At 33.6% G+C, this 13,023-nt stretch overlaps 1 protein-coding gene across 1 annotated transcript in view; it reads left to right on the top strand.

Moving 5' to 3' along the window:
- The first annotated feature begins 327 nt into the window (after window positions 1-327).
- The window catches only part of FIGN (fidgetin, microtubule severing factor), a 121,918-nt gene continuing 109,222 nt past the window's right edge, over window positions 328-13,023 (top strand). The window contains exon 1 of the mRNA XM_069471996.1: window positions 328-352. Within this exon, the coding sequence (XP_069328097.1) occupies window positions 328-352 (25 nt within the window). The remainder of the gene's footprint in view (window positions 353-13,023) is intronic.

The following is a 13,023-nucleotide window of genomic DNA, read 5'->3' on the forward strand; positions in this document are numbered from 1 at the left end:
TATACAATTCACTGATCCTATTACCGTCCTCCCCGGAGCTCTTGTTAGTTTCAATGGGAGTGAGTGAAATTGACATGGACTTGCATTCCTGGTCATGTGCTTTTTTTCCTTTCTTTCTTCTCCTGTGATCTGAGATCCCCTTTTTGTTGATGTTGCTTTCCCCCTTAATTATATGCATGTAGGTTAAATGAATACCTGACGAAAGGGCCCACGTTTCAAGGCAGTGACATTTGATAGCTGAGAGGAAAAGTGGCTTTAATGAAAAGCAACCTTTGGAATTCCTGCTTGTGAGAAATCCAATTCAGCTTTTTGTGCTGCCAGCAAGAAATGATCAGTAGCACCAGTGTTTATGGTATGTCAGTTTTGGAATTTATTTCCTTTGCATCTAAATAGGAAAGACAAATGAAATAGCATGATAAAACCATTGAACACTGCTTGGGAAGCAGATGCTTATGATATATAATTCCTTTTTAAAAAATATATATGTTTATTTTAATCTGTCACTATGCTTCTTTTCTTTTGCTATCACTTGTTTATATATTTCCGTTTTGATTAATATATTACTTGAACCCACTTTTATCGGTTTTAGCTGTAATCCCGAAGTTGCATGTTACTAGTAATGCACTATATAACCGCTGAAGTCAAATGGTATGTAAATTAGTTAAACTCAGTGTAGGGGTTTTTTTGGTGGGGGGGCTGGGCAAAGAGGGAAGAGGGTGGGAGTGTGGGGAAAGATTACTAACTAATGAAAGTATATATGTACACACACAGAAACAGGACTGGATGAAAATTTCTTTTTTTCCCCCTTCAATCTATTAATGCAATTTTGACTATCTGCTCTCTCGATGATTGCACTTTGTGGAGTAATCGGTTCTTCTGAGTGTTTTGTTTTTGTTTTTGTTTTTCTTTTTTTTAGGTGAGTGAAGCGGTATCTTTTACATGAAAATAAAATGTATATATTTTGATTGCTCAAAGTCCTTAGGTCTTTTAAGGAACAGTGGTAGGTTTTTTTTTTTCCCTCTTACTATTCACTTGTCTGCCTGTCAGCGCTTCTTACTTTTAACTTGTGACAGAATTAAATAATCAGGCACTGAAATTGACTTCGTTTGAAATCGCTCTTTCCTCTTTCTTTACAGAAAAAAAAAAAAAAAAGGGTCAGTTAAATGGAGTGAGAGGGGGTTTTCAATAGCTCTTGTGGCGGTGTGCCGTGTGTACACTTTGTGATATTCAATTAAGACTAAGAGGGAACAACAACAACAAAAAGATGTTAAAGTATTTTGCATAACCAAAGGATGTGTCCACTTTAAACTGGTTTTTTGTTTTTTTTTACATCTATCCCACCACCATCAATTCCTCTTGAAAAGAGAGACGGAAAGAAAGAGAGAATATGAAAAAAAAAAAGGGATAACAGTGGGGCAAAGCTGCCAGGGGTCTGTAGGGTGGCCGTGGTCACTGCTCTCTCATAACACAAATGTGAATACGAGGAAAGGGACCACAAGACCCGTTGCGCGACATACACTTCTGGTTGGACTCTGGTGACTATTGAGCTAAATACACACCGCTCTTACACGATAGGAAGGATTTGATTGAATTTTGCATTTGGAACTTGTTGACTTTGAAGCGATCAATAAGAAGACTGTTTATTTTAGATGCACATAATTTGCCCTGAGAAATGTTTTAAGGAGGAGAGAGCACAGCTTTTTTTCCCCCGGAGCTGTTGGAGCGAATGGGATTGCCAGATGGGTGATTTCCCTCTGTGATGTTAAAGCTGTAATATATATTCAGAGCAGATTGGGCCGCTGCCTGTGATGAGGAGGATATTACATTTATAAATTTTAAATCGGAGCTCGGACAATGTGCTGAGAGCAGAAATTGGATGGTTTGACTGTTCACAGTATTGATACTTAAATGTGATTTCTGGGTAGTAGTAATAATAATCATTGCAATAATACGTAAAAAACATGCTGGCATAGGCAATCATATAATTCATGACATTTAACAGCAGATTTAAGTGTGTAAATTGCCCCTCCTTAAGTCTCTGCTTTCTATTATATAATAGTCACATAATTTATTTCCCTGTGTGTTTAAATGCCCGATGTGCAAATGATGTTCACTTAGGAGTCTTGTTATCATACACTAGAATTCTGGGGGTGAAAGTTTATATACATATATGTATATAAAGTAGACACTTGTGTATATGTATAAAGTGGCATTAGTGGCTCCTGTTTTCTAATTCTGTTACTCTGGTTATTTTTAGATTTTGTTTGTCTCAAATGTGTGGCCTAAAAGGAACCAGAGCTACAAACCTAAAAGGCTAGAAAGTGGGCAAGTGCTCACACTCTGGCAGCTCTGCTGTTGCAAATTAAAAGTGTGTTGTGGTCAGGAAATGAAAGCTACAATGTCTCTTTTGAACAAGTCGTTTATCAAGAGAAACATCTATCAGGGACTGCCTTGTCACATTGATCCTCTAAAAGTTAGGTTCGAGGTGGAAGCTGCTTTGATGTTTTTGATCCTAAATTTAATACAACAGAAAAAAAAAAAAAAAAGCAAGGATATTTTGACCAGTATAGATTTTTAAAAATCTTCCCTGGAACCAACAAGATCTATATATTAGTATTGTACTATGTGTAAAGTTTTCTGGGCGTTAACAGTTGAAAGGTTGAAGGGGAAATCCCAGCCTTTACAAATTGATGATTGTTAAAATATACATTTATAATACTTTCAGTTATGGCTGGCTTCTTGGTGCACAGGGACATTTTGAAAATTTGTTGTTCAAAAGGAAAGAAACAGTAATTTGGAAGAATATACAGAGCATCAGAATTTTTCATTCATTCAAATTTTAGAGTTATCCTCTTTCCTTCTTTTCTTTTACTCCTTTATTCTGGTTTCTTATCTTCATTACATTTGTGACCAATTAGCATTTATTTGGGAAAGAAACACTTTTTTCTATGAAGACCGTGTCCTAAAACATGCTTGCACACATTATCTCTATTGTTTATTAATTGTGCATGTGGATGATTATCAATATAAACTACATGGACTCAATGAGTCCTTTGGAATTTCAGCTTAAAAATAGAGGTATCAAATTAAACATGCCCTGTATTCTTGAATAGTGAATATGTTGTATGCATTATTCAAATTTAAAAAGCATTGTTAGGAAAATGACCAAGTTTAAAAAAAACATTTTGTGAAAGCAGTTGAAAGCAGCCTGCTTCATTTTTGGAGGCAAAGATATGAAAGAAATGTTCCTTCTTTGAAATAGAGTTTTTGGATACTTGTCTTACGCTGCTGGTGGCTACTTGTTATTTCATGTGGGTCTATCATCAAATAAGCAGAGAAGAGTGTGGTGGGAGTTTTGAGAAGTGTAATACTTGCTAATTAATCATGTCTGAAATGAAAGAATCATAGCAGGGTAATAAAATCTCATTGTTGTTTTCCTGGAAGAGGATAAGCCTTCTGTTTGGAAGCTATATGTGTGAGTTGGTTTGCTTTTCTCTTTTCTTGAAAAGGTGCTTTATAGGGTCTCTTTGGAATTATTTCAAGAAACATTTTTTTTTGTATATATAAACAGAATATTTTTCTTTTTCCTGACTATTGAATCAGTGTGGTTCTTAAAACTGTATCAGATATCTTCTGAGTGAAAATATAGGGTTTTATTCTTTAGTTATATTTAAGACTCCTGCAGCTGAATTTCCAGTGCTGGGTTTTTTTTTTCCCCCCAATAAGTAGAAAATCTTTTTTGTTGTTTTTATTCATGTTAGGCAGGAACTTTGAAAACCTTTTTGTAGGCAGGTACTTCTGATAGACATACAAGATAGCAGATATTTCATTAATTACTTTTACATAATACAAGAGTATGACCAGAAGGGAGAAAAGGAGTAGTATTTCTAAGAATCTATAGGGACAATCTGTATTATTACTTGCCATTTCTAAGAAAGTTTAAAATATAAGCCACTATATTTCATTATAGATAAATTCTTTTTTTCTTGAGCTTCAGGTTGTCACCTTTTAGAATTTAATATTTTGCTTAGTTTATGCATAGGGACCGATGCAGAAAGTTTGAGTATCTGCAATGTTTTTCAGAATTTTCATTTCAAAGTGAAGACAGCTATGCTAATGTTTCCCTGTTTTTGTCCCTGTGAGTGTTTGGATGCCTTGAATGATTGCCTAATTAAGTAATCACTTTTAATGGTCCAAAATCAGCAGAATTACTAGGTGTATTTGAAACAATTGCAGGCTTTTGTGGTTTGGACTTGCTGGTTTGTTCTTAGAACCTTGGCTTAATAGAAATATTTGCTGTTTTACCGTTGATCAATATATTCTTGAGTACAAATTTCAGATACTACTTTTTTTTTTAAGTGCTGCATTCATTGTTGGAGAGCTAATAAATTTAGTTTCCAGGAATTTAAATTGATTTATAAATTTTTGATCGGGAGAAATTATTCTGTAGACATTTGTGTGAAATATTGACGTATGCTACTGATAGATAAAACTTGATTAATCAGAATGTATGCTTTTTTTCTCAAGTCATTGATAAACCAGAAAAACAAATGGTACAGAAAATAATACAATTTTTTCTCTTGATTAAAAAAAACAGCATAATTATCTCTTTCTTTTGAGATATATAACAGCTAATGTTTTATTAACATCAGTTGAACTTAGAAATTATTTTTGGGTACCACTTGCAAGACTGCAAGTCCCAAAATTATTCCACCTTTCAATTAACACAGGTGCACACACACACACACACACACACACGGATTATACCTAAATTTTTATTTATTAATAATAAAAGACTTTTTTTTTTTTGAAAGACTGCAAATAAATGGTCTTTTTAGTAAGTGCTTTTCATGGTTGGATTTTGAGTCATTTTCTTCCTTTTTTTCTAACTTTGAATTTTTAGCATTAACTTTTTCGATTAACTTCTGGTAGAAATTTCAAGCACAGCTGCTTTGACATGATTGCTGATTACTGATCCTTTTGATATTTTTGATGTTATCATTTAAATGGCAGTTTCACTTGAGGATGTTTACTATAAAAAGTGCAGATAGAAGAAATAAGGACTAGACAAGAATATGGTCAAAATAAATTGTACTGATAAGTTTGAAGCAAATCAGAAGCAGGCATGGGGATGCTAAGTTTCCTTAGGGCGGCACTACAGGTGCCTGTTCACAAGCTCTGCCTCCGTATGGCACATCCGTAGGTACCTGTTGACAAGAGTAGTCTTAGCTGAGCAACTGAGAAGGCAGAAAAGATAGGTGATCAGAAACCATCAAAACGTGAGATATCATATAGCACTTTCTCGCAATAATATTTACATATTTTATACAACAAATCTGCTTGTTGTCTTGTTATTTGAATATTGGCAATTTATTTAACATTGCATATGGTGGTCTGTTGTTTCAGAGTATATCAGAAGCAGCAAATCCAAAGGAGAATTTCAATTTAGATGTATTTATGTTAAAAATATGTATAAATGGATATGCTTGCTCATATTTTAGCTACTGTGACTTTCACAAAGCATTTATAGTATCACTGCTTCCAATCATTTTTTAAACTGATACATCTGAAAAGTAGAATGCATGATTTATTATATGAAGGCACAAGGTTAAACTTTTTTTTTTTTGTACCCTGCAACCCAGCTTAAGTATATTTTTGTGCTTGGAAATCTTTTTGAGAAATTATTTTTTTTATAATCTTGGAAAATTTGCTTCTTGTTAGGATTTTGTTCTCACTTTCATCAGATGTGTAGCTTTTATAACTATTTTAATAGTTATTAGGGATACATAATTTACAATAGAGATTTTTTGTGCTACAGAATATAAAATGTAAAATACCTATATAATGTTTTCTTTTTCCCGATCTTAAAGTCAAAAATACCTTTATTCAGTTTCTTTCCTATAACTCTTGATATCTGCTGGTATTTTATATATTTATTCTGTTCCACTTGTGGATATATTCCAGGCAATAGAACAGAAACTGTATTTTACTCCACCCACCGGGAAAAAAGGGTCTCTTTCTGTTTTTCCTGGTTCAACTGATGTTTGCCTTATGTCAACTGGATGCTTTTTAAACAACTGACAATTAAATGCCATACACATGTGAGAGTAAACTCATCTGAGAATGGGCGACCTCTACTTTCATTTGTTGGTTCATGATGAAATATTCACAGAAACAGTAATATCCAAAATAAAATTTAAAAAGTAGTGCAGTGTGAAGCCATGGGTTTCTTCCATACGTTGCTATAAAGTTTTTGCTATTCTTTTGATTTATTACCTTACCATCAACAAACGTTTCCACATTCACCTAGGACAAGCTACATAATTTCTGGGGCCCAGTGCAAAATTAAAATGTGAGGTGTCCTGTTCAAAAATTAATAATTTCAATTCAGCAACAGCAGAGCGTTAGAGTGCAGGGCTCTTCTGTGTGGGGGGCCCTGTGTGCCTGCACAGGTTGTTGGGCAATGGAGAGGGCCCTTTCTTTACCACCTACAAACTTTTATCTAGGGCCAGCTTTGTGGGAGTCACTGGCTTTCCTACTTGGAGGCTGACTATTCCATAATTATTCCATGTGTCTCTGCCTAAAGAGATACTAAGGAGAGCTGAGTAAGAAAACTGATGGGAAAATGGACCATTAGGTATCTCATACTCCTTCTATCTGTGAATTGGGGACTGAAATATTTGCAGTTAACTTATGTTGTCCTGTGCCTGATGTATCTCTGAAATATCACATGAATTTTTGTGCAAATATTCTTTAGAGGAACTTTATGGGTTTTTTTTTTTTTTAATTGTTAGCCTGAAGGTACTTCCTTAAATACTTGTTCCTCAAGCCCGGAATAATTGGGATGGGTGAATTTCAGTGAGATTTGTAATAAGAATCTAGGAGGTTCTGCATTGGCAAGCACCATCACCATACCCTCCTAAGGTTGAGGCACAAATAAAATAAGTATTTTTATACAGAAATCCTAATTATCTAAAAATATACACAAATCTTGACCATTAAAAAATATAAAAGCACAACTCATCGAGTGACAGGGAAGAGGGGCAAACTCCCAAATAACTTTGTTATAATGGTATCAGTATTGATATTTTGACTTTAGAAAGTGGTATTGTAGCTATATAAACATGTAGTGACAGCTGTGTTAAAGAGGGAAAGTAAATCTTTCATGCTATAAACACTAATTTTGCCATATGTTATATTCAAATTGTGAACTTAGTTTTTCCGCTTACATTACAATAGCCTCCCTCTCCCTAACAACAGTGGTCATAGAACTCCTTTTCCACTTTGGTTTGAAGATTCTGTGCTGATGGGCACACAAAACATTTACATTGTTGCTTTCCAAGGTACTTCTTAATGAGATCAAACTTGAGATTGAGATACCTAAAACTAAATTTTGAAGTCAAGCGGCTTTTTCAAATCAAAACTGAGACATGATGGAATGTCCAGCAAGTACGGATCTGAGTGCACTTGAAGTTGCACCATTTATTTTCAAAAGATATTTCTCACATCAGATGACTCTGCCAGGAAGGGAAATATCAAAGAGCTCGGGAAAAGTAACTATTCTTTTATGTAACCAAGACTGGGGTGAGGGTGGGGGGCTTTAAAGATATTTTTGAGGAAGAAAAAAATGGAGCTTATTTTGAATACCTTGCTAGACTTTGTGTAGAGAAATGCTATATATGAGATCTTCTAAGAGAAAAATTTTTGCCCTGTGTAATAACAAGACATTGACCTCCAAATTGATATGCACTATAATGAAAGGAAGCTCAGAAATGACTATTAGAACAATGTCCTATTTAATTAAAAATTTACCCTACAGTTTAGGAATCTTTTGCATTAAAGGCATTGCAACTTGGAATATTTTTAGTAGGTAGTTAGCCATAATCCATATTTTTTAATGTTCTTTATTCTACCCATAGTTTCTATAGTATAATTTCATTTGGGACCCTTTTTTGCCTACCTTACTGTTATCCTTTGGTATGTTGTGTTTTTATATTGAATATTTGGCTTTAAAATGATTAAACCAGGAATCTGGGTAAATATTTGGCAATATAGGGCACTGTTATGCCAAAAATAGCTTTTATTTTTCATCTATTCACTTCTCCCTTTTCATTTCAAATTGAAGTTAAGATTGCACACTGAACTCTTCTCTTAGATCATATACCTCAATGATGCTAAATTATAAATCTTAATTAGGTATGATTCACTGATTGTAATCTTACAAAATAATTATTCTGAGTAGGATAAAAAGGTTTCCTTAAGATGGAAGGCATTTTCATTACAATTCCCAGTTTAAAATCAAACAAATATTATTAAATAAACAGTACTATTATGCTTTTATACCTAATAGTTCATACTTTTGAATTTAACTATATGGATGAAGAAAGAAGGATATAGATAGAGCAGTCTTACCGTTTGTAAACTAAGTGCTTTTGATAAATTTTACTGCTAGGAATTGCATGGATCTAAGGGAATCTTTTAAATAAAAATTACAGTTTTGATTATCTAAATGGAATATGTTCTTGTGCATGTGCACAGATACATTTCTTTGTGAAGGTATTGATGTCAGGGATGCTTTTGGTATTTCTTTATGAGTAATTAGGTTAACGGGGTTAGTTAGAAAATGTATCCTTTCCTGGAAAATGAAAAATTACATTCAAACAGAGGTAAAAGAGTAGAACATATTCATGACTTTAAGTACTTAAAAAGATATTTTATGAGTCATTTTTAAAGAATAATACCCAATATGTAACTTGTTAAGAATAATTGCCATTTTTACTTTTTAAAGTACATCTATATTAAAACTGACTTTCTATTCATGACTCACAAATCTGGAGTCAATTTTAGGCCCAGCTTACAAAAGATGTGGGTCTTATTCCCCTGCCCCCTTCCCTGGTATCCCACGCCAGTAGTGTCAGTGCAGAGTTCTCTTTCACAGAGAGATTTTACAGAGAGATTTGCATTATTCACAAGATTAAGCAACATTTTGGGGGAGGAATACTGATAGGACCCAAATGTAGATATTGGGACCCTGAAGGGCCTGAATCCTTGTCTGACAAACTGGAAGGAAAAAACATCACCAGCCTTGGAATTTTGTATGCCTATGTGAACAGTGCTTGTTCTTTCTCCGGGAAGATTTTAAATGCATTACGATGACAGTGTGTTCTCTAATTGGAAAAATGTGTTTTATATAATTCTAAGAGTACCAATAAACCAGTCCTTGGTATGAATTTACTCATGGATAGTAAGATAGTACAATTGTATTCAGAAATAAATATTTAGTCTGAGCTGGTGTCTCTTTAAAAAGAGAAAAATTCTGTACATACGCAAAGTCCTTTTTGGAACATGGGTGCTGAAATCTCTGTTAATAACATTTAAGCAGCTAAAATATTAGGACAAATTTAATATTCAAAGTTCTTTATTATGTTTTGTTCTTCCATAAGTCTCTTAATGAGTGTATACAATGCATTAATGCTTGTTTTGTTTATTTTTTGATTCTTGTCTTATTTTATTTAACGTCAAAGTAAAAACAGCTTACGGGGAAACTATATTTTGTGCTGTTTATTTTTAAAGATACCCAGTGAGGACAGTACAACATGTGGTATGGGTTTATTTATAATGATTAAGTAAACATCTCAATTTTACCACAATGTATTGGTAGTTCCTTAAAATCTACTTTGCTACACCAAAATGTCACTAAGGTGTCATCTGGGAGCTGTTGCTGATGTATGACTGTAATGCATGTGTATACCTATATCAATGTTTTAAAAATATTTTTGTGTATTTACTAACAGCCAACTTGCTGGTGTCCTTTGCTTAGGGCTGAGGGAAAAAGGTTTTCTGCCATTTTGCTATTCATATACTCACCCCCAAAATCTTGCTCTCTCAGCCATCTTCCTACTGAGCTGTGGTCTTACCCACCTACCTGGGTACTGCTGTTTTAAAGGTCTGGGTTTGGGTTTTTCTTTTTCTTTTTCTTTCTTTCTTTTTTGGTATTTATCTGCAAAGCTGGTTATTACTTGATCATCTGGAAAATCAAATTTCACTTGAGCCACTGGAGTAGATATTTAGATCATGAGGAGAAAGTTTGAATTAATTAAGAGGATATTGAGCTAGGTAGTGGGGGAAAGTAAAGCAGTGTTTGTTGTCATTGACAAACTGCCCTTAATGAAAGACAACTTCTAGGAATGGGGGAAATAGCTAAAGGGAAAAGAAATTAGGGAAAGTTGTTGAGGCAAAGCTAAGGTTAAGGACTGTTTTCATGTGGCTCTTACTAAAAATGATATTGGCAGTTTTGTAAATTAAATCCTAATATGATGCGAGAAAAGCAATCACTTATTAGGAATTACTAACCAGTGCACATTAAATAGCATGCAGCATTATAATCTAAACAAATCATATTCTCCTTTTTAAAAAAATGACAGGTGCTTTACCAAATGCTGAATATATGGGATTTGTGATCATGCAAATTAAAAGAACTATTGATATTTTTCTTCCTATGATTTGGAAAAGTGTAAAAACATATGTGTTTAATGATGATTCCTGTTACACTTAGACTCTTTTTTTCTCTCTCAGCATACTCAATTTGTTTAGGCCACAATGAAGTTACAGAAGAAAAGCCATGGTGGATTGAAATACATCTTCTTTAAGGCTTCTTTTAGAAAATAATGTATTTATTGCCATAACAGGAGTTCAAATCACTGAAGTAGATAACGCTTTGGTTTGATTTGAGCAAAATTTGATGATAAATTTTGTATCTAGTCCGCAAAAAAATGCTAGCTGTGTCTTCATGACCAAAAAAAAAAAAAAAAAAAGAAAACTAAAAAACATTTGCCTAAGCCCTCCCCTAGATTAGTTAAATGCATGTTTTGGGGGACGACCTACTTATTTTAAGCTCCCCGGGTGACTCTAAAGTAAAGTTAGGATTGAGAACCTCTTCTCTGAACCAAAAGCTTATATATCTCATAAGATCTTAAACTTTCCACCTTTTAAAAAATATAATTCTTTCTGGTTTGAAGTCATAAAAATAAAGATAGCTATTCAGAATTGAATCTAGTAATGCCACATACTAGAGATAGTTCACTATCTGGCTGAAGTTCAACGACTTATCTAGACTCTTAAGAACATTTCTACTGTGCTGGTAAGAGAACCTCAGGAAAGTGACAGTGATGAAGAGAAGTGTCCATAGAAGCCCACGGTCCATCACAGTAGTTACCTTGAGTAGGTCATTCAACCTCTCTGAGCCTCAGTTTACTTTTTTATAAAATAAAAGTTGATCCAATGACTATTAAGATTTCTTTCAATTCCATATAATCCATGACTGCTTTGTGATGGACTAGTAAGCTTGAATAACTTGGAACCTTGCTAGTGGCCTATGGTTGATGAAAAAGATTTTTGTTTTTCTTAAAAAAGCTCCAGAAATTGTCTTGGAAACAAAAGAAGAAAGCTGAAGGACCATTTATCTCTTTGTTCAGCCTTTCTGAAGGGATGGTATGTATTCATTAAATATGCTTATTAATTGGTTGCAAACAAAGGTGTCGGCAATTCTTATAACTTAAGAATTGATGAGTATTAGTTAGCTAATGCTTTAACCGTGTAAGAGATTTCAATAGACTGACAATCTGATTAATTTAAGCAGTGGAGTTAGGAACCTCCAATATTTAAAAAAAATACATATATATGTATAAAGATCAGTATCAAAGTTGAATTTTTATCAAACTGGAAGCAATCCCCTCTTTCCTCTACTTTATCAGCAACTAGTCTTTGTTAACCTTCTTTTTACTCCCTGGCATGCTGTTCTCCACCTGTTGAAATCCTACAGGACTTTACTATCCAAGTCAAATGTTGCATCATCTATGAAGACTTCCTAGAGCCTAATTAGGATCCAGTTCAACATCTACTTAATATTCCCTAAGCACTTTTAAAATATCTCCTTTTGATCATTTACCATCTTCTTTCTCCTGCTATAGATTGCTGGGCATTCGTGTTTCCTTTTTATGAAATCGTAAATTCCTTGAGAGCAGACACATCTAATTCATTTTTATTTTTAACCTCCTCCACATGTGTTTATAGTATAAGACCTCAATAAATGTTTGGTGAATTAAATTGATAAAATCGTAGGAGACTGTCACTTGGTTAATCTTTTATTAATATTGCTTAAAAAATTGAGAGATTACTTTTAAACATATTTAAAGAACAGATTTATTAAAATTGTGAATTTCATTTTAAAAATTGAAATTTCTATACGCTTAGTGTAATTTAATTACCAAAGAAAGACATTATAACCCTGAAGAATAGTTTTATAATTATATACCTAAAAAGGAATTACAGCTATTAATTCTATTTTTATATCTTTGCACAGGAGAGCATTTAGACTATTTTACAAAAACAACATCATTATGCTATCTTTAAAATCTTATAAAACACAAATCTTTAGCCTACTTTGATTACAGACAGTAACATGTAACTTTAAATCATTATGCTCTATCTATTTTCTTTTCCTCACGTACTTTCAGTCAGAAAAATTTGAGGGTACAGAATTATAAACTATTAGACTTGGAAACTTCTAAAGTAACTTCTTACCAATATACAGTTGATTGACAGTTGGTTATTCAGCCTTTGGTTGAACATGGGAAATCAGCACCTCCTAAGGAATTTCTTTGTATTTTGGCCTTTTTCTGATAAATAGGCAGTGTGCAAATAAATATATGCCCTATCAGTACTCAAAATAGATTTCTTTGGGAACATAGTGGTACTTGGGGTGGTAAAATGTGAGATGCAAACTAGTTGATCGACAATTGATAAGACAGCTTAGTTTGTCAGTGTCTTTGGTTAACATTTTAATTGGCATTTCTTTGTTCTATGTTTAGTGTCTGACACTATTAATTTATTTTGTACTAAATACTGGGCAGTAAACAATTTAGCTGGGATTATACCCAATAGCCTTGTCTTCTAGGGGTTCAATTTCTTTACCAGTTGGGTTTGCGGGCTTTTGGAAGGTTCAGTTTCTTTCTCAGATCTGTC

Source organism: Eulemur rufifrons, chromosome 1 (genome assembly GCF_041146395.1).
Source record: "Eulemur rufifrons isolate Redbay chromosome 1, OSU_ERuf_1, whole genome shotgun sequence".
Classification (NCBI taxonomy): domain Eukaryota; kingdom Metazoa; phylum Chordata; class Mammalia; order Primates; family Lemuridae; genus Eulemur; species Eulemur rufifrons.